This window comes from Cataglyphis hispanica, chromosome 3 (assembly GCF_021464435.1).
Source record: "Cataglyphis hispanica isolate Lineage 1 chromosome 3, ULB_Chis1_1.0, whole genome shotgun sequence".
NCBI classification, from domain to species: Eukaryota; Metazoa; Arthropoda; class Insecta; order Hymenoptera; family Formicidae; genus Cataglyphis; species Cataglyphis hispanica.
In genome coordinates, this window is record NC_065956.1 from 12386147 (window position 1) to 12410000 (window position 23854).

Below are 23854 nucleotides of genomic sequence, written 5' to 3' on the forward strand. Positions count from 1 at the left end.
TGCGAAATTAAATATCTATATTATTATTAAAGAAAATCATATATTTGTGGTATACAATTAAATGTACGAAAAATTTTCACACAGAGAATATAATTGAAAAAATTATATAGTTTATATGCAATATGATTAATATTCCTATATATCGTACAAGAAAAAAACGTAAATTTAGATATGTACAGCATCATTTTGTCATATACAATATGTACATTTCATATACAGGGTTGTATTGTACAGGAAAAATTTAGATTACCAAAAGCCAATTATAACACACTATTTAACAGAGCATTTGCACAGATAGATTGTTTCATCTAATCGAATTCACGTAATCGAGAATCAGGAAGTCTATAGCGAAAAAAAAAGTTTATTAGTCTAAGGATTATATTACACACTGCGACGATCACCGTGTGCACTCAACGTTAAAATGGCTATTTTTATATATTTATAACTTTCTCCCTTTTATTTTGGAAATTTATGAATCTCGAGCAATACAATGACAGTTTTAATGATAATTCATAGAATTCTCAGAAAGCCCGTTTTCGAGAGCACAATGTAATTGTCGCGAGAGAGGTCTCAGATGGATAAAAGGGCTACTCACCGGCAACGGGTACTGGATTATACACAGACGATACGAAGTCGGCTGACGACTCCACGGTAGGAGTGACAGTCACCGTGACGGGCACCGTCAGCGTAAGTGTCGTCACTCTCGGTCGTACGGTCGTCGACGATGTCACTTTAGTCTCCAGTCCGTTCTGTTGTGTCACCACGTACGTGTACGTTCTTAGTCGCGTCGACGTCACTACCGTCTCCGTATAATAAACACTCGTGCTTGGCTCTAACATGAGATCCGGCGTAGATTTGGTCTCTAAGCCGATCGTGGCTGGTTTTGACGGCAAGATCTCGGGGAAATCGAGGCGGGACAGCGACAGGTAAATATCGTCCGTTAGTCCGGCCTCGATCTCCTCCGGCGTGGGCGAAGCGATCTTGGTCGTGACTTTCGTCACGGGAATTGTGTCAAGTACGGAGGTTTTGCGAATCGACGATTTAGTCTCGCGAGTGTAATTCGCGCCGAGGGGTATCACGCTGGGTATGTACGAATCGGTGGGATAATTCGATGTAATCGACGATAATTTTGTGGTCGCGAGTGGTATAACGCTTTCAAAGCTCGACGCGAGTGTAGCATTGTATAAAGGGATGGTTTCGACTAGAGAAATCTGAGTTGAACTAGAGTCAATTTTAACGTCCGGTCGTATAGGCAGTACTGTTAGTAACTCTTCCGGAATTTCGCTGATCGCTTCCGGCATCATTCCGCGTTTGGTATCTTCGGAAAATTCTTGATTCTCTTCTTTCGTACTGAGCGTTATCACCTCGGTGATGGATGAAATTTGTTCTTCCGTTGTAATAGGTATTCTCGTAGTACCTTCTTCATCGGAAAGGCTTGTAGATTCAGGTGTGTTTAACGCAGTGACGTCATCTATGAAGGTAGTTTGCTCTTCAGGACTGATAGTTGTCGTATACTCTTTTGTAAAATTATCGTCATTATCTTTTTCTATAGGAATAATTTCAGTAACTGGTACATCTTCATTCATTGTGGCAGTCTTAGATTCTTTTGTGGTAATATTGCCATTTTCTAAAGAGGTATCGATTAATTCTGTTATGTTAATTGTTGCATTATCGGATTCTTGACTCGTCTTTACTGATTGTTCGTCGGGCGGTTTTTCTGATATAATTTGATTGATTGATGTTGTAATATTATCATGCTTTATCTCCTCAACGTTACTTTTATTAGACACAATATTATTTTCATCCTTTGTAGAAATTACTTCGGTGGTGAAATGTTCATCCTTCATTAAAATGGCAATATTATCAACATTTTCAGTTGTAGTAGTCATGTCGAAATAGTCATCTTCATATTCTTCATCTTTCTCATCATCAGACAGAGGGAAAAAAAAGTTGTCGGTAATAATCACTGGCGTGTCTGACGTGCTTTCTACGATTGAACTGCCTTTCAACGATGTAAGATTTATTTCCTCATCCGGTTTATTGTCAATAAGATTCGGTGTTTCTTCAAGATTAGGCGTAACAACGATATGATCTTCCTCTTCAATGGTCGTGCCTTCGTCCTCATCTTCCTCGTCTAAATATTCTTCATCATACTCGGAAGGTACAGTAAAGAATCCAGTAGTGATAATGGCAGCAGTAGGCGTCGGTAGTATCGGTCGCACTGCAACCAGCTTCTTCCTAGTAACTCTAACTTTATCCTTGATTGACATCGATAATATTGGCGTGGATTGAAGCTTTCTGCGTCTAGTTATAGTCACCTTGTGCTTTCCGATAGCAGACTGATAATCAACAGGATCTACAGTTTCGGTCGGATAGATCAATTTGTCCGATCCAAGAGTCCTAACGCGCGTCACCACGATTCTTCGTGGCACATGATCGGCAGTTGTGACGTGCGCGAGATCCTTCGTGCGAGACATTAAAGGTCTACGTCTGACGACCGTAAGCTTGTGTTGTCTAGCGCTTCTGCTACGCACTACGGGTATTCGAATTCTGACACGTTTTTTCGGCACGTTCTCAAGAGATCCATCCTCATCATCGTCGATTCTCCCAAGATTCACGTCATCCTCGTTCGCAGACCATACGTTGATGGTGCCTTCTCTCTCGTGTTCGACATTCGCGTTTCCATATTGCACCGACTCATCATAAAAATCACCTGCAAAGGCGATGCGTTTCCATTCGTTTGTTTAAATACATATTATCTATCTCATGCTTAGATTCATTCCGCGATCGATATCAAAGCTTTTGTAATCAAGCTTTGTTTTCGATGATTTTTTTTAATGATGCGTTAATCAATTGAAATTAAATTACGCTGTTTCGTGTTTTGTTTTTGTATACACGTCCGATTGGATTTTGCCTTGTACATTTTAGTGAGATTATCCGCAACAGGCGTACGACGTGTTTGTTTGTTGTAATGTTGTCGACGGAAGAGAGTATCATGTCCGACTTTGTCGTGTGGGCGCGCGTGCGGCGGCAAATCGAGGCTGTGTTAGTATAAAAGGAGAAAAATGTGAGGACGATGCTCAAAGGGGAAATTTTTAAAAGGGAATCCAAGAGATTTGAGAGAGGGTGGGAGAGAGCGAGTTGCAAAACGGACACATGAGATATCCGTTCTCACGGATAACTCTCTTTTCACCAAAGCTGCCAACTACCCACAATTCTTTCTTTTGCTTTAAGAAAGGAGATCTCGGCAGTTTCGATTATTATCTATATTACATTATGCGGCAACCTCGATTTTCGTCAACGTTGCTCTTTTTTGTCCACTGCGATGTGCCCGAAGAAAGCTAAACTAATGCTCTCCGAATGGAATAGAGATTTTAGGAAAGGCTGTTAGCTTCGGGCAATTTTAAGATGTGTGGATCTCTCTGGATTTCAAGAAAATTATGGAAATTATGATATAAGGATGAAAGGAAAGAAGGTGAGGAGCGGAAAAAGATTTTATTTTGGCGGAAAAGATAAGATTAGGCATAGATGGACGTGGAAATATGCCGTCCGACGTCACCCACTACGCTCTCGAGACTTTGTGTCGGTGCGTGCGCGTCGATGGAATCTTCGCTTCCCGCTAAAATGGTGACAGCCGCCGGTCCAGCGTGCAATGATGGCGGTACGGAGGGTCGGACGTCGACAGCTTCCAAGGCATCTCTTCGTCTCCTGGATGCGGTAACGGAATTATCGACCTTTACAGTGCTTAGAATAGTGCTGAATTCTCCGGGTCTGCGGCCGGAAACGTAGATCGTCACTACGCTGGATTCGACCTTATTGGAAGCTGCGGAGGCCTTTTTTCTATCGTTCGGTTTACCACGTCCGCCATGCGTTCTAGATGGCTTCTGGTATTCTTCCACTTCTGCCTCCTCCTCGGAATACTCGTAACTATCATGTCTGTAATCGGAATCGGCCGGCTGATGTCTTCTTTCGACTTCACCCGGTAGAGTGTTGCTCTGCGTAAACGGAGGAGGCGCGAATAGAGGATCCAGCAACGGATTGGAATTTTGCGGCTGAGGCTGTGGTTGTTGAAGCAACAGCAAAAGGGAATTTATGTTGGCTGCCGGTATCGCGGCTGTTGGAGTTACTACAACGGTGTCCGTTATAAATTCCGTCGCGGTGACAACATCGGTCGAAGAATCGATTAGAGTCGTCAAGATCTCTTTTCCGCGGAAAGTGAGGGGAATGACAGTGCTTTGATGTTTTGTTATTGTAGTGACGTAGGAAGTAGTGCGTGTGTTATATTGTGTGGTGGGCGTAGCTTGAGATTGTAATAAGGGATTCGGACCTAATTGACCCAGTAGTAATTGCGAGAGCAGAATATTGGCGAGAGGAGCGTTTCCGGACAAAGACGGCTGTATCGTGGAGACTATATTCTCTACGGAATATACTGTTGTAGGTACGATAACCGATTGAGAAATGCGACGACCTCCGAGGCTCGAAAGAGTGTACGAGATATGTGTGGTAGGTGTCTCGTGAAGCAAAAATCGTGTAACCTCGGTTTGGCCTTGAACGTTAGTACCCGTAACTTCACTGACAATTACTACAAGCGACTTGCCATCTGCAGCTGTCACGGTGCTATATTGTGAAGGCCTGAGAACTTCGGTGCTGGGTTGCTGGGTTATGATATTACGATGTTCTGTTACGCCGTTGTTTACCACAGGAATCGTGACTTCCGTTGGTACGTAATGCGTCACGGTTATCGTGCCGTCAAAATTTGGAAATACGGTCGGGGATTCACGAATGTCCTCGTAAGATCCTCTGCCTCTTGTAGGAACTCTTCTGCTATTTCCGTTTCTTCCGTTCGTCGATCTTGAGGATCCGCGAGAGGACGGCGGTACTCTTCGAGAATTCGAAGATCCGGTGGAAGATTTGGAAGAGCCATTTCGTAATCTCGGCGGTCTCACTCTTCCATTCTGAGTTGTTTTATTGGTTGATCTGCTGGTAGTCCTTGAAGTCGGTCTCTTGTAATCCGATCTGTTTGAAGCAGGATCTTTTTCTCTTAATGTAAATTGTCTTCCATTGCTTGAGGTTGATGACGGTTTTATTCTGACAGATCCGCTTCTATTTCCATTAGTAGATTGATTTGGTCTGGTTTTAGGTTTATTCTGCTGATTTACAAACTCCGTTGTTTCTGTCGATTGATCTAGATTATTAAATGTCTTTTGTTGTGATTGCAATGGTGTTAAACTACGCGCTCGATTATTATATCGAGCACTAGGTTTTGGTGCTACCTTTACAATGTCTTCTTTACTCGCTACGTCTAATAAATCAGATTTCTCTTCATCTTTTATAGATGATGATTGAATGGGTCTATGGAAGCGATTGCTATATGCTCTCAATTGACTAGCCTGACGACGAACTCTTCTTGTTCTAGCTCCAAACGGTCTGATTTGTACTACGGAACTAACAGCTTTTCCAGATCGACGATTCACGTTTACATTCGATCTTCTATCTTCGTGTTCTGATCCTTCATAATCATTATCTGATATCTCTTCAACGGGTTGTTCGTCTTCAAAACCTTCATCGTCCTCGCTTTCATGTTCTTCACTTGGCTCTTCAGTGGTTGATTCTTGCTTTCTACCAAGAAATCCGCGTGGAGGAAATAGACCTGTATTACTTGGTCGATTTCTTGTGGATACTGGAGGAGTCGCTCGATTATTTGTTCGTCCATTTGTTACTCTGGGAACTGTCGGCGCGCTCGGTCTATTTAAATTTCCCGATCGTCTCGGTGTTGTAGTCGCCGGTGGTCGTGTAGTAGTAGTTCCTGATCTACCGTTTAAATTAATAGGCCTGCGAAATCGCAAGAGCGGATTCGTAGATCTTCTCGATGATTCTGTCGTAGTTTGCAAAGGTGTAGTAACAGTTTCATCTTCCAAATATTCCGTGAATGGCGTCTCATCCGTCAAAAGAGTAGTCGTAGTGAATTCATTAGCATCATTCTCTTGATCGTCGTGCTTAACTGTAGGTTGTCCTCTTAATAATGTCGACGATGGTCGGATACCGGGTCGATATCTCGAGGAAGTCCCGGGAAACACAGAACTCGAAATGCGAGTTGCGAGTTTAGAGGACGATCCTCTTATTGACGTTGGTCCGCGTCTGTTGCTTTGAAATACAGACGACGGAGTTATTTTGGTTTGTCCTCTAGCGCGAGTACTGCTCGGGAATATCGAGCTCGAAGTAGCAGTTCCCCGTCTGGCAGAAAATCGTCTAGAACTTGACGGAGACAATGTTGAGGAATATGGCCCGATAGGGGAAGTAACGCGACCTCGTGACGAAGCGAATCTGTTACTTTTGCCAGCTAAAGTCGCGGTTATCGTGGGCGTTATATCTGTTCTGGTAATAGTTGTCGCGGCTTGCGCGCCTTTACGTTTCGGATTAAACGTCGGTCTATTCCTGGAGGCGAACGGTCTAATCACTGGCGTGAAAGTTCTTTTTCTAGTCGAGAACGTTAATCGTGATTTCTTTTTAGAACTTTGTCCATCTTCCCCTTCTTCGCCGTCTTCATCGTCTTCTTCATTCTGGTCGGAGTCCTCATCGTGATCGGGAGATTCTGTTGTAGAATCTTCTGAAAGGGAAGATTGGATAACGGCAGGGGAAGGCGAAATTTCTGGAATACCTGTCGACTGGCTCGGAGGTAGAGTAGAAGTTGGTGAAATATTTGATGTGGGATTTGACGCAAAGAAGCTGGAAGTACTTTCGATAATTTGAGCATATCTACCATTGATACTAGTACCAATAACTTTTGATTGATAAAATGTAGTAGTTCCATCATTCTCGATTTGACCCTGAATCAGACGCACAAGCCCGGTTCGATGGCCTTGAGTCGGCGAAATACTTGCTTTTTTTTCTTCGTCTATCTTGGTGCTTGACGTGCTCTTGATCACTTTAGCATAGATTCCATCGAAAAGCGTGCCAATCTGTTTAGTTGTGAAATAAACGGTGGTGATTTCGTCGACATCCACTACGCTTCCTTTATTCAAAGATAAAACGCCTGTAGGAAGAACCGGCGTAGCTATCGACGAGGAAGGTAAGGGCGGCGTTTCTATTCTCGTCGAGCTCTGTACGACTCGTGCATAAAGTCCATTTACATAAGTACCATATACATCCGTCGTGTAATGCGTCGTAGTATCTTCATGTATTTCACTCGATCGTATTGTCGAGATCAAACCCGTTTTCAGATTATCGGATGTCTTGGAAGGTGTCACGGTTGTTTTTTCATCGGTGTTTAATATTTGAATCGATGGATATACAGGGCCGTTAATCGCGCGACCGGTCGCTTGTTGCGTCGTAATATCCGGTGTTGATACGCTGGTTACCGTCTCCAATCTGCTAGTTAGAATCGTTTGATTTCCGACGTAGGACGTAGTGAAATAGGTGAATGTAGTATAAAAGGTCGTAGGTTCGGGCGAAATTGACGAAGTATTCACAGCGTTTTTATTGTTAGAGCTGGTTATAATTTCTTTAGACAATACATTCGAGTTCTCGGTAATTGATTTTTCAGGACTGGCGTTGGTTAAAGGCGTAATTTCATTATCCGCCGTGACTTTGGTTTCTTGTTCGTTAACAAGAGAATTCTCCTCCAACAATGGATTTACGGTTGGCGTGTACGTCATTATTACATCAAGTTCCACGGTAGGCGTAGGCGAAACTCCCGTGACAACGTTGCTGACTGTTTCCTCGCGACTAGTTGTTATGGTATCGCCCCCCTTGTAGAATGTCGTCCAATAAGTAAAGGTTGTGAAATATGTCACCGGCAATGTGCTGGTCGGAGCCGGCACTACAAGGGACGGCCTTAAAGTTTCTGTGACGATATTTGTAACTGTTTCTAGACGGCTGGCGATATTCGTCTGATCGCCTTTGTACATTGTCGTGAAATACGTGAATGTCGTGTAACTAGTCTGTAGAAGTAACGTCGGTGCCGGCTCTACCTCATGATTATTAGACTCTGACAGTTCTTGATCTTCGGGAACGGCATTCCTCTTATCCATCACATCCAAAACAGTACCTCCACCGGAGCTGGAAGATGACACAACATCCGTAATCATGGAGCCTAAAACTTTCACATCAGTTGGAGGATTGGGTGTTACTTGCGCGTCTACTTGGAAATTATTGATTAGATGCTTAATGGATCGATCTTCCAAGGTAGTAAGCAACTCTGTTGTTGATTCATTGTAGTTTTCGGTCTGAATTGTGGCTTCGTCGGCGTATATTGTTTTGTCATTATTGACCTGTTGAACTTTTTTTGCCAATAAGAGCGCCTCTTCTTGAGACTTCTTTTGTCGGTAAGCCTCTAAATATGCCAAGATCTCTGGAGGAACAGGCTTACTCTCGGCAAATTCAGATTTTAGCGTTGTTGATTGAGTCGTTTGTTGTGGAACCGGTTGAACGTTTGTGGGCGTAATAGTCTCTGTGACGATATTAGTGAAGACTTCAGTTCGTGTCTCGATTTCCGTTTCATCATCCACAAAGATAGTAGTAAAGTATGTATAAGTCGTGTAGTACGTTTTTATTTGTTCTCTTACCGCTTGACTCGCTATAGCCGGAGTAGGACTCGGTTCTAAATCAGTGATCCATCCGTCCGATGTCTCAAAATCATCCACTGTTGTGATAGATTCTGTTGGAATGTTCTCGTGTGCAGTAGTATCCTGCTGTTGGAAAGTGGTTAAATTTTCTTCCGTCGTTTCATCAAAAACTTGGTAAGTCGGTTCGGTACCTTTGTTAAATTCCTCAGGAATTTGAGCGTTTGTTACGGATGAAAAGATATTCTGCGATATTGTCGTCGGTGATATCAAAGCAGACTCATGCTTGTCAAAGAGACCGCCGACAATGGCTGAAACGCCGTTTGGTCCAACGGTCTGCGTGATAACATTAGTCTCGACGACTTGTCGACTGGATATACTTGATGTATTTTCTTGGAAGAACGTTGTTAGATACGTATACGTCGTATATAAAGTTTTAAAGATGAGTTCTATTTCTTCGTCTTCTTTTGTAGTCTGCTCTTCTTCGATTTCGTCGGATAAACTTGGTGTTTTTGTATCTGGTAACAAGGTAGATTGAATCGAACTATCGGTCGAGGTAGGTCCAATCAATTCCTTCAAAAAGGTTACCTCGGAAGAGACTACTTCTCGAGAGCTTATCGAAGTGGTAGTCTGATCATTGTCCGGAATAAAGAAAGTCGTGAAATATGTGAACGTCTTGTAGACGGTAGATGGTAGTAATTTAGTAGTTAACGTTACTTTTTCTTCTGTATTATCCAACTTAAATCCATGCGGCTTGTCTTTGCCGGACTGATGAATATTCTGAAAAGAGCCGCCTTTAATACTACGACCCTGAGGATCTCCTGACATTATATCATTGGGAAGTTCGTAATCTAACATCGGTCGTATTGATTCGGTTGTGCCTAGCACTTTTCTCGCACTTTCTAAAATGTCTTTCAATGTCGTTAAGACACTATCCGTTGTACCTCTCAGCGGAGTGGTCAATTCATTCATTTCGAACGGTGTTTCTTCGTTAGTCGTTGGCGTAGTGGAAGGCAGTGTCTCGACAGTAGTATCTTGCTCATCAGGCTCAGTTCCGGTTGTATCATAATCCACCGTGGTATCATCAGTTCCTCCATACGTTACAGTAGCTTCATCCGGGAAAAAATATACATTTGAAGACGTGTGAATAATTTGTGCATAGTTTGTGCCAATATACGTGCCATAAATAAGGCTCTTATAATGAGTCGTAGTGCCCTCCAACGAAGTTGTAGAGTCGATGACTTTTAGAAGACCCGTCGCCTTCAATGATCCTGTTTCGACATCGGGTACGAATAGTAACGGTTCCGTGGACATTGTGGAGGATTCGGCTTCAGTCTCCTCAGTGACGCTCGGTTGAATATTACCGCGATTAATTGCGCTCAATAGCTGATCGTCCGAAGCATATTTTCGATCTTCTTCGTAAGGTTGATCGGTTCTTGCATGTTCCATTACAGTCGTAGGGCGAATCTTCAGCACTGCCACACCATCGTCTGGACGAAGCGTAGCGTCGCCTTTGATAGTAGTAGCAGGGCGTCCTATAGGCGCTGGCGACGTGCTTGGCGAGAAGACGATGACAGTGTCGCCGACCGTGGTCGTGAAATCCGCGAAACCGTGATAGGTCACCGTGGCAAAAGATTTTGTCTCTACTTTTTTTTGTGGCGGAGCTTTCGGAACTTGCGGTTTAAAAATTTTCGGCTCTCGCGGTCTGAAACTCTTAGATTGTGTGTCGTCGAACGAATCGAAGCTGCTCGTCACATATTCGTGTTTAACGGTGTAAGTGGGCAAATCATCGGCCGGTCGTACCTTTGCAGGTTTGAATCTCTGTACATCCACATTTAACTCTCTTTTGGTGAATATATCATTCTCTTTGGACAACTCGTCCAGTTTCATGGTACTAACGGTTTTCCTTTGCTTCTCAGAATCATTTGATTCCGCATCGTTTTCGCCACTCAACACTTTTATTTCTTCGATAGCCTTAATCGGTGCGTTATCGAGAGCCTTAAATCGCCAGTTGTTTTCCGGCGCTTTCGATGGATAAACGATATAGGGACTTGATGGATCTGGCGTCGGCTCTTTATCATAGAACACTCTGCTGGATGTAGACAGAATTCTTGCGTAAAGGCGACCGTTATCTAAAGTCGTACCAAGAACTTGAGTGGCAAATTCAGTGCTTGCCCCATCTTGCACAAATGTTCGTGCCGTTTTCGTCAATATTCCAACTGGAGGTATGGACTTTCCAGGACGTGCCGAAACTAAGAGAACTGTAGTCACTCCTGAAGAGTTAAATTCGAAAGTGAAGAAAATTCCAAGGAGCAAGGGAAAATCATTAACGATGTGAAACACGCGGCATCGTACGTTGATGATTTGTCAATAGAATCATGGAGAACGAGCAAAAACGAGGGAAGCAATTGCAACGGGATGCGAAGTCCAAATACATTTTCCGTTCGAAACCAAGCGCAAATGTGTGCAACGAATTCGATTCGTTCAGCCACGTTTCGCATTTGCGAGTCCATTTGTGTCGTAATTGTCATATACCGTGCGTCGGCGTTCGTTTGCATCGGCCGTCGATGCAATTCGCGTATATTGTTATTTTTTTATTGCAATGTAGGTCGTCGGAGAGACGGAGTGGCGGACGGACGTTGGAGGCAGACGGCATCCAGTTGTTGAGAAGAGTTGAAGGCGGGGAGCAGACGGGAGCAGTAAACAGAAACAGAAAAAAAGAGATAGACGATCTTAGTAGACTAGCCTTCTTCTTTCGTAGCCTAGGACACCTGTTGTAATACTATATCCGTCGTACCCTGCGTAATTTGCACCTTACTTTGTAAAAAAAAATTTTTTTTGAGTAGAGAGTGAGAGAAATAACACAGGCATGCAAGGAAAAGAAAGATGTTTAATCATTAATTGCTTATGTACAACCCTTAGATCTTGAAAATTCTATGCTTATCGAGCAATATATGAAAAAATGTATGATGGAAAGAAAAAAGTTCATTATTCTTTAGAATAATATTTAAAAATTTAAATAGCAAACATATTATATATAATTCTATTATTTTCTAGTCGTGCAGATCTTTTGGAAAAATATCAAAATATTTTCCGCAGCATGATGAATTTTCATGTCTTTGGGAAGGAACATTTCACAATTAATTGTACGACAGGCCAGATACCATCAAAATGAAATGACATATACATATCGTAGTCAATTTAGCGATAGAAAAGTATTGCCCGTTTAAGAATTTTATTTACACGGCCGCACCTCGCGTCACACGCACATAGATAACTGAGACGAAAAATGATGTATTGTGAAAAGAGATTAGAGAGCAGAGACAAAGAACAAAGCGGAAAAATTGTTCGATATCATAAAATTGCACTCAAACTTTGTTATGTTTTAATGCATTTTTTATATATTTAAATTAAATAAAAATGTTACAATTAAATATAAAATTAAACATTCTATATCGAATCGTTTAGAGAAAATACAATTTTGAATGCAATCTTTGTCTGTGTGTATCAGTGTGAGTCAGGTGTCGCAAATGTGTCACGACTAGCATTTGTTAGATACATTACACAAACATTTACGGAGACTTACCCTCTAGATCCCTTTCCATTCTGGAAGCCCTAACATTATTCGATAAAGCTCCATCTGTGGAAGAAAAGAAAAAAGATATGTTTAATGCATAATACATATTTAAATAATCTAATTAGTATGCTTAATTTTTGCATGCAATATTGGATGCATAAGACTGCTGTGATGCGTTTGACAGAGGAAACGGTGGGTGGTGAAAGGAAATTTATTGAACGATAGTAGAAGCTTTATTTGGTCATAGCTCTTCGCAAAATAATTGCTATGCGTCATACGGAGGTCGACACATTCACTTCATATTTACAGAGATACCCTTTACATCATAATAATAATTTCTTCTTTTGATATTTCCACACTAAGAAGAATGATAATTGAAGTCTCAAATATGATACTTGCAAGGTTTTTCCGCGAATCTTGGAAACTTGATTACATATTACTCGCATGTAAAGAAAATGGTAAGAATAAATGAGTGAGAAAAAAAGAATCGTTTAGGAACGAGCGTGGCTACGGATATGGAATATGGACATGTAAAGGATGCCAGACATCGGCGACACCAAAGATGTCGTCCGGAGGCCGCGACGTACAGTTATCTGACCGACTCCTCTTCGCGCGAGGAATATTTTCACGTTGTTTTCTTTCCGCGTACACGTGAGTGTCTGTACACTTGCGTACGCACGTGACTTCATATATACGACATATTTCGACAGACAATTTTGCGCATCTTTTCATTATAACATCGTCGTAACCTCATTAGCGACGATAGAGTTAATTTAGCCAGAGAAAATAAGATATTTTTCATTACTGTATAATTCTTTGAGTATAATTTATCGCGATCTGATGTAAATTTTTTTTTTATTTTTTATTTTATTAGCATCGATTGCCACTTTTGGTGCACCGGATTGCATCACGTTTCTTCGGGCGTGATCCAGTGACGTTGAACTGGGGGTGACGGAGCAGGTGATATCCGGTTATTCGACGGGTATTTTCTCGTTACCGCGGCAATCGGGACCAATGTACCCGGCTGTTCGAGGTCATCCTCGTCCTCGGACACATTAGGTCAGCTGGTCGATGCTTCGCGTCGCCCTTCTTTCCCGTGTCTGGCCTCCGGCCAACCGGGCTGTTTTACGACTCCCGACGAACCGGTCGCGGCACGTTACCCAACGATTGGCAATGATCGCAGTCGCATCTCGGCATACGTGGGAGAATCCGCGTTCGACATCGTGTACAGCACGATATTTTTAATGCGATACTTGAAACGCATTATGAAATGTCACGATTACGTCAATCTCTGTCGCGTCTCAACTCCGCACACACGCATCATGCATATTAAATTAAGAGAGGATAGGTTTCGAGTAAATAGAATAGATTGATTCGTATATGTACATTTTTTAATGAGTCTAAGAAATACATAAGATCGAGTAAACGTTGTGTAAAATTGCAAACGCTTCAGCTGGCGGCGAACCCTTTCTCTTACTCTCGAGTTGCATAATTCACGCATAATTTTCGCATAGTTTTCCAAGCCCGCACAATATCGTAATTCTCAGTGCCTCCGGTATTCGAAGGCACGCGAGAACGACCGCAAGGGAATAGCGATCGAGATATATGAATGCACCTGACGATCGACTTCCACGTACGCAGCTGCATAATAGCGGTTGCATAGGCGACGGCTACCTTGAGCCTGTTTTCTCGCGCGATATACGAGAAGAGAAATCCCTCGGGGATATTACGCTCGTTTCGTAAGAACAATTCGTCCATTCATGTCGCGCGATTGGCGACCTGCCTCTCCCCGCTAATGCCCAAAAGATTTTTCTCGTTATTGGAATTACAATTGCTCCCAGCGAGATTCGTTTGACTACGGCGACAAGTACTATTGCGTCAACAAGATTCCACGATGACGATGAATAGGCTTGTCAACGTACCGCAGTAAAAAAAGGGCGTTGCGAATCCGTAAGTGCGCTTGATCTCGCCGCTTTCTTCTAAGTTACATCCTTATTTTTAGCAGCGCATCTTTATTTACGCCCATTTCAACATAAATTGAATTAATTGGGATTATTTACGTTGATTATTAAAGATTTTTTAATTATACCCATGATAATGAAGACTTTACCGTGCATTCGATGAATGAATGTGTCAATCCCGACAATACGAGTGTCGTAAGTAATTAACTATCTTGCAAAAGTGACATGAATACCAAGGTAACCTGGTCATCAACCAACGTATGACGTATGATTTCAATCTCACTTTCAATAATAGGCGATATAATATATGGTATAAATCCATAACTAGTTTGACAACAATAATATGGCATCCGAACGCGTGATACATGATGAAGGGACAAGAAACTCTTGAAGGAAATCTCTTGAAACATTAAAAAAAAAAAGAAACAAATATATAATCAAATGCAGCAAAGAATCGCGTCCTTCCCTCGTTAAGTAAACGGTCCCTACATTAGTTGCATATTAAAATCGAATTGTTCGCCTTTTGAAATCGTGTTCTGCGTTCAGAATGCTTGCGTCAGATATGACGAATCGCGTTAATGTTACGATGTCGCGTCGTTACGATTTCCGGTGAAAGCTCCTTCTTCAAAAAAAACCAATGTACGAGAAGGAAGTAAACCTTCCGCTATTTGTCGAAATTTTATTCTGTCGCAGCAGATATGAATTAATTTCTCACGTTGCATCGAGTTAACTGGCCGTGTAATAGTCAATGCAGCCACTTGGGAATGCCGTATTCGCTTCGAGTCGCGCGTGAATACGTGTGGTAAACCGAGAATAATGATGATTACTCTCACTTGCTCAATGATTTTTTGCAACCGACCAGCAATAACTGCGACGTTTCATGTCGATATCTTTGTCTATATTCTATCATTTGAAGGCAATCACGCAAAAGTGCGAAATATTCGGAATTCTTGAAAGCTTTATTTCTTTCTCGATGAAAACGAAAAAAAAAAAACACAAGTGATTAAACTTCCTCCAACGTATTATTGTATATAATATTTTCACAAAATTCTCCCATGTGTCAATTGATTCGCAACTTTGTGCTATTGTTTCGCGTTAATGTATCGATTTTCCACGCTAAGTTCGCGAACAACACGAAATCTCGTGGGCTTCAGGCGCACGGAACGAGTTTGACAAGGGAGAAAGCGTTCAGTCGTGGGAACCTGTAACAGTGGTACGAATCGAGTTACGCGGATATAAATTGCTCAAAATATCAGTTTGGCCATACGCTAATAATCAGCTTCACACATACATATTCGAAGCTGTATATTAATTATGCTTCAAGTGTTTTGTTTAACATGCGCTGATATTCCTTGCAAAGGTATCACTACTTGTCATTTTTGACGTTGCACGATCGGAATACCCCGCATAAGTTAAAGATAATTTCTTGAAATTTACGGTTCCAATTGCCATTTAGATATTACTTGTTGTAATCTCCGCCATGCGTAACATCATATTTACTAACCATTCATAGGACAAGTCCACAGTGAGATTCGTGAAGTCCAATATCTACTAAGTAGCTTTGTCCAGTCAACCAAGCGGAAAATGACAAGCTGCTTCCGCAATATCCGACAACCTTCTTTGACGTCGTATATAAGTGTCTCTTGACCCTATTAACATCACGTTCATGCAAGAGCAAAAAAAGGGGCATGGAAAGAAATGCGTTATATTTATATGACGCATGGAACAATCTTATTTTTTTCTTTTAAAAGAATTGTTTAAAATAAGATTGAATATTTACTGATTACTTTACATGCACATGCTGGCCGCATGTCTTTTTCTGTTCTGCTTTTAATCCTGCGATTACAAACTCGTTTAATTAACGAAGAGAAACAGATTCGCGATCGTACTATCGATCGCGATATCATCCCGCCATCGCAAAAGAGAAGAGACGAAAGCAAAAGGCGGTGGCGATTGCTAGTAACGGTATTGCTCGCTACTCTACTTTGAGTCTGCTTCACTGAAACCGATAGAACCGTCTTTATATTCTCAAGTGATCCAATAACAGTGTAACGATCGGAATTTTATATACATATATATTCGTTATTTTTATTGTTTAATATTAGTTAGTTTATTAAATATAATTATAATTTATTAAATTCTGTATGGAGAAGCGCGTTTAAATTCATATTTGTCATACGTATCGCTCATCAGATTTTCATTTCTTGCTCTTATTGCGCTTGGAGTTTATTCAATGGAACAACTCTATTTATCCCGCTTATCCAGTGGCATTTGAAATTATACGATCGTTGAAATTACACGGTTGCTAATTCGAAATAGCAGTTCTGAAACTCGTCGCGGCCAATCTATACTGCACATATATTTGGCAGAAAAGATCGCGGTTAAATATTCGACTTTTACTATTTTGTGAAAATATTATATACAATAATACGTTGGAGGAAGTTTAATCACTTGTGTTTTTTTTTCCATCGAGAAAGAAATAAAGCTTTTAAGAATTCCGAATATTTCGCACTTTTGCGTGAAGATAAAGCAGCAACGCTTGATTGATTGCTTTCGATACGCTACAATACATTCGGAAAAAGAGTAAGAGAAAGAGGAAAGACTATCATTTTCCTCAGATTAGCAAATTTTGATTAATTAATTTATTACCCTGGTCAAAATTTTTCTGCAAAATGAAGGATATTTATATAGATGCTGTTTGTATGCGATCTACTTTTGTGAGAAGAAAATTGAATTTCAATTTGGTGAAGGATTGAAAGAGATTAATCGTAAGCTAACATATATATGTAGTTGTACCCTATATATAGTACGTACATATATACGTTATGCGCTACAGCTTCTAGCGCAGTACAACACGCCTGCTGCCACGTGAATTGGCCGACGCACGTGACCGACAGCGTGTCCGAGAGAATGGCCGGACAAACGGATATACGGTTTCTGCTATTACAAGGACCACCTTTTACATCACTGTACATACTGCCTGATGGTTTGCGTCATACCAGCGTGCGAAATATCGGCGATGAAGTAGCAAAACGGACACTGCGTGCTCAAAACACACATCTAAACTGAGAGAATGAATCTGTGCATACTTCTAAGAGTTGTTCTAGTGAGAGCAAATATATATAGGAAACATCGTAAGAGTCAAGAGAGAGAGAGAGAGAGAGAGGGCGAGAATCTCTTATTTTTCTCTTATTTTATAATGATAAATATAATAACAATTTTAATCATATAATTCTTTATATTATATTATACGCTTGTCTACATTTAAAAGGTGACACTATAATTAAAAGATATATGTGTGAATCATTATAACTGTAGATTCGTAATATTATGTAGTATCATCACATAACTGTAATTTTATACAATAAGTCGAAATGAATCTCGATGAATCATAACAAATACCTTTTATTAATATTGTATAGCAAAATATATATGAATAAACTAGATTCTCTCTCTATAAAATACTCTAATTATTCTGTTCTCGGTGTTTTTTCTCTTTCTCTCTCTTTTATTATTCCATTACATTTATCTTAATACTACATTTGAAATAAAAAACAATAATCGTATTATTTTATTTTATTTTAACTTGCCAAAGAGCACTGAATTTTCAATGTTTTTTATTTAAATAAATAATATTTGATTGCGGCATAATTTAAGTGAATCTTATAATTTTCATATGGCATATAACGCGATGTTGATACTATAATTTAATAATTAGTTTGATCAGGATATATTTTATGAAGCGTTTCGTGCGCGACAGAGCCCAACAAATGCATACTCGCTAATCCTAATAATGATACAGTATTTTGCATAAAATTCAAATAACATTCATTATTAAACAACTTTAAATATATGAATATCAAATTTATTTTACTCGAGATAGATTATTATTTAGATGTATTATTTTTATTTTTTTCAACATACGTATAATATAATTATGTTTTTAAAGGACTAGAATACTATTCTTGTAATTATATACACATACACATAAAATAAATGGCGCTACGCGCGTGCGCCATTACATATTAAATCTAGTTTTCTACTTTTTCAAAATAAATTAAATAAAAATTTTTCAAAATATTTTTTTCAAAATAAATTAAATAAAAATTACACACCCACTTCATATTTAAACTATCAAATGTGTCGCGCAGTTATGACAAGCTTTTATTGATATTAAGTAATGTTCAGTGCATCGTCGAGATAACCAATCAGCATCGCGAAAAAGAAGTAACAATATTGCTAGTATCGATTTAATATGCCTTTTTAAAAGTAAATATCTCAATAAGGGCTGCACAGCACATTATTAAAATGTTATAGGCTTGTGTGTTTTATAAAATATTACAAAATTTAGTTTTTATAAGCAATAATAGACAAAAATAATAAAATAAATTGCAATATCTTTTGCAATATTGGTTTGAGCATAAAAATGTTAAAAGTTTCCTTTATATCAGTGCTACTCAGATTGCTAAACGCGATTGCGACATGGATTAATTAATAATTAATTCTCTCTCTCTCTCTTTTTCTTTCTATTTGTCTATCTATCTTTCTCTTCTCTCTCTCTCTCTCTCTCTCTCTCTCTCTTTCCCTCCTTCTTTATCTTTTTCTCTCTAAATAACAGTTTATTTGCGTTACGCGCAACAAAATGATCGAAATGCTGATCCGAATAATTAATGATACGGCTTCCTAATATATTAATCGTTAACTTAATAATTGAATTATCTATAATTTAAAATTCTTGTATAATTTAAAATTTTGTTTGTATATACGTCACATTATGGAAAATATTTCGGCAGCGAATTAACAATAACATGGTATACGGCCTTGACGACGTAAACATTAGCGCGCTATTATTAACGTGTTATGGCTTACGGCTTTATTATTCTCACGGCGACCCTTGAATAGTAAAGTGGAGCGCGAGACATTCAGTCAAATTTTATTTCTAATCGCGACAAATATCGAGAAATAATTTAATATGATAATTAATTATCTTTTACCTTAAGTAATATCGTAACTTAAACTATCGTAATAATATCGCAACCATAAATCTCGAGGCACGTATTTCACGCGTGATATACATCTATACGTACATTCATACATACATACATACATACATATATACATATATATATATATATATATATATATATATATATATATATATATATAATCGAGAATTAAAATAACAGAAATCAAAATTGTAAATTATTAATTTGCCGCAATTTTTCTCTCCCTTTATCAGCAATAATTATTTCTTTAAAAATATTTAAAGTCTAATTATATTTCATCCAATGCTTTCTTTTTCGATGATTTAAATGTGGCGCAATAAAATAGTTGAATCGCAGATCCGAATAATTAACATAAATAGTAAGCACCGTGATATTAATATCTATTAAATAAATGATCTATAAATGCTTGTAATTTTAAAATACTTGTATAATTTAATATTCCGCTTGTACATATACATCATAATACGCAAAATAATTTTGGGTGCGAATTATCAATAACATGGTTTGCGAACTTCGCGGCGTAATTAGCGCGCTATTGTTTACGTTTTACGTGTTACAGCTTTGTTATCATTCTCACGGCGACTTGAATAATATTGTAATAGTGGGAGATGCTACGTCACAATTCTTTTCTTACAATATTTATTGTTATTATCATTCACGCGACGACACTCGAACAGAGAAGTGATGCGAGACACTCTGTTAAATTCGTTTTTCAAATGCGATCGCGTCAATTGTTGGAGAATAATTTGGTAGGATTAATATGATTAATAATTAATTATCCTTTACATACGTGATATCATACGTTAATTATATCGCGATGATTGATATTCGAAACGTGTATATCGCATAATTTATTTTTTTAATTTTAATTAAATTTTATTTTATTTATTTAAATAAGAAAAACATAATAAAAGAAATCCAAAATATTAAGTTATCGTTTTGTTGCTAACTCTCTTTATGAGCAATAATTTCTTTCTTTAATAATATTTATTTAAATGTAATTTACATTTAAATTAGATTTAAATTAAATATTATAAAGTTGAATTATTATTTTTTAGTATTTTATTGTTCGACTCTTCGACGATCTAGATATAATTCACTTTGAGAACGCGTATTTAAATAATCGAATTTCAAGATCGAGTAATTTACTTAACGGAAGGCTTCGCAATACATATCTATCAATTAATAAATAATTAATCTATAATTTAAAATACCTATATAACTAACATTCCTCGAACATAATGTATCTCGTATAATATAACACGTAAAATATTTCAGTAATGTATTATTAATAACAAAGTGTTCAGCTTTGGAAACGTGTAGTGTGCTATTGTTTACATGTATGGTCTTGTTATCATTCGCACGACACTCGAGCACTGAAGAAGTGATGTCAAACGCTTCGTATAGTATCGAATTCTTTCTCTAAACGCGATCGTGACTAATACTGAAGCATAATTTGTTATGATTATTACAAAATTAACGATCAATTGGTAAGCAACACAAAATTGTGATAACAAATCGTGATAATAAATCTTTATCGAAGAGCTGTGCTGATTGTTCCACGGTTAGGAGAATTGTGCAAAGTGTCCCGCAATCATGTATTCGACTAATTAACGTGTTTTCACAAGTAAGTGTAAGTGCTACGTGATCGGTGATTCCCGACTTGTCGATTCGCAGTATTCTCGTGTGAAACGGGATTCGATCGTGCCAAAATTTGAAAATGCGGGAGTGTCGTCCAAAGCATCGCGCGTACAAGTGTGAAAGAATCTTTTAATAAAAGTGCGGGAGTGCCGTTTAAAGTATCGCGCTTGTGAATCTGAGAAGAGGAAGAGGCCTAGAAGAGGCATCGGGCACCGGTGGAGCAACCCTATGGTAAGTAAATTGTTATTTGTATATTAATTATTATAAATCTCGTACATGCATTAATTTGATTTGATCATTATTTGAATAGTTTAAAAAAGAAAAACTCATATACACTGAAAAAGTTTTTATTAAAAAAAATAATTTTCTTTTTTAGAATTTATAAAATTATTCCATATTTATATAGCTTTTTATTATTATACGCATCGTATATAAAATTTGGTGCGTACAATAATAATTTCTTGAAATATTAATTATTTTAAGCATTGCTAATAATTTGGATTTTATATTTGTGTTGCAGACAACGTAGCCTCAAGACCAAATCTCCGCTGTTGCGCATCAGTGCCGGTGAGTTTAAAAAGTTTTATTTAATTTTAAACGGATTTGTAGAGATTGTAGATGTACATTGTAGATTTTAGATAAATCCGTTACTTTTAAATGGATGAGCTAAAACGGATTAAGTTGAATAATTTTTAATAAATTCTTTTAATATACATACATATACATCTATTGGAAAAGTAAATTAAAATCGAAATTAAAAAAGGAAGGTTATAGAAAACATTTTTTTTCTAATTTGTCTTTTACCTGATTTATTTAATAAAGTACACTAGTAATTTTATTAATTGTGTACACGATGATAACTTATTCTTGTAACGCGCGCCGATCTTATCCTAATCCTTATCCTCTTTCTTATAGCTCATCCATATCGTAGAATTTGTTTGTAGATTGTTCTTAAACTTTGTTTAATTGATATAAAACCAAATGCTCAATCAATTAAATTATCTGTAATATGATAATAAATGACATAAATGTAAATTACATTTTTATTTTATTATAAATTATATATTATTATATAAATTAATTTTATATATTATTATATTATTATATAAATTTTATATTAATATATAAATTTTATTCTAATTTATAGATTTATCATAATTTATCATAATTTTTTAATCAAAATGTTGATTGATAATTTGGCTTTATCTCAATTAAAATAAAGTTAAAATGGATGTCCAATGAACGATCGTAAAATCGTACGATCGTCAATGAACGTAAAATATTTGCTCATCTGTGACAATAATTAGCCGGCAAAAAAAAGAATTTATCTTCTTACGAACGCAAGAAAAATCTTGCGGTTATTCGCTGGTAATAATAAATAGCCAGCGATGAAAGGAGCATGTATCTGCTTTTTCGATTTCTGCTGAGAGGTCGATCCAGAAAGTAGCCAGGAGCAATGAAAGGTAGGTCCAACTGGCTCGAAGAATGAATATAGGCTATAGGCTACGCAAAATAGGCGGCCAATACAGGCTAAAATGCGTAGCGAGATATACATAAAGTACGATTATGGTACGCGAGTAGGGCACGCAGTTAGGGCACACGATTAGGGAACGCGAGTAGGGCACACGGTTAAGACTCGCGGTTAGGGACACGCTTCCCAAAATTTGGATGATTTTAAATTCTCACTGGCTTAGCCAACAAAAGTAGGGTTGTTGGGACTATTAGAATTATCTTCAAATTATTATTGAATTTCTTAAGAATTTAATTCCTTAAAATGTTTGCGAAATTAAGTGCTTAGGAATTAAAAGAATATTAAAATTATTAAAATATTAGACAGATAAGCAAAAAATAAAACATAAATAAAATTTATATCAGACAAATTTTAAAAATAAAATTGAAATTACTTTTAGGGATAATAAAATAAAATTTATCCTTAAGAAAACTAAAAGAGTGAGAATTAGTAATAAAAAATGTATATATATCTCTTTTAATAAATCAAAAATTTTGAAATCTGTAATATAATAAGAGCAAGGAGTTTTTATAAGGTATTCTGCTTTGAATGGATCTGTTCTCAACTTGTGAAGAAAGTCAGCAATAATGAAATAGAATTAATTTGCGGGAAAAGCTGACACAACTGAGATCGTGTTTCGAATCATGCACTAGGTACTGTCATTAATCTGCTGTTCGATAAATACAGCACGTTCAACGCGAACTTATTCTAACATTCGAGTAAAAGTGTCGCCCATTCGAGAGTAAGAGTGAAAGTGAGATAATGGCGAGAGAAGTTTCGATCCCATCGCCAAGGAGACGGCAAAACGTTTCACTTTGTTGTTCGCTTGTTAATTAATCTCTGTCTGTCATAACTATGAGTCGCAAACATCGTATATATATACACACACACACGCATATATATATATATATATATATATATATATATATATATATATATAAAATCAAATTGTTTTACTATTTCATAAATCTACACTGCGAATATTAAATTCCATGATTAAAAGTTTCTAAGCGTAAACACAATAGAATTGTACGTCATGAAGCATTATTTATACGCTATTGTTTATAAGTATGTTTTTTCATTCTGTTGTTCGTCATTCGAACGAACAGGTAGTAATCCGAATCATTCTGTATAATTCGTATTATTTCTCTATATGCGCGATCACCTGAAAAATAGATATTTGATGAAACGCTCTTATTTCTTACGCGAGTACTCTAATTAACGATTACCAACTCGCGTGACTAATTAATTCCTGCAATTCGTAAGCATGTACGTAATATACATATCGTGATTCGTAATATACATACATAATACATATTGCTCAATACATAATAAATATTAGAAAATGTCGAACGTACGATTATTTCCTATAATTATTAGCAGTTGTGTATTAATTAACTTGTGTATTAATTAATTTCCACGATTAACGATTCGTAAACGTATACGTATATACAATAGCTATACCGGAAAATTTAGCGTTCTGCTTTGTGACATGTAATGCGCTATTGTTACATGCAGTAGACTTGTTGACATTTGCGCGACAACACTCGAGCGAGCACGTAATAACCGCTTTATGTATTTTCTTGAAATATGATTGC

The 23854-nt window shown here is 37.9% G+C and overlaps 1 protein-coding gene across 1 annotated transcript in view; it reads right to left on the reverse strand.

Moving 5' to 3' along the window:
- The window catches only part of LOC126859213 (uncharacterized), a 68272-nt gene that overhangs the window by 12662 nt on the left and 31756 nt on the right, over positions 1 to 23854 (reverse strand). Inside the window, exons 4-5 of the mRNA XM_050610240.1 lie at positions 12148 to 12201; positions 596 to 2713 (exon numbers count right to left, since the gene is read on the reverse strand). Of these exons, the coding sequence (XP_050466197.1) occupies positions 596 to 2713; positions 12148 to 12201 (2172 nt within the window). The remainder of the gene's footprint in view (positions 1 to 595; positions 2714 to 12147; positions 12202 to 23854) is intronic.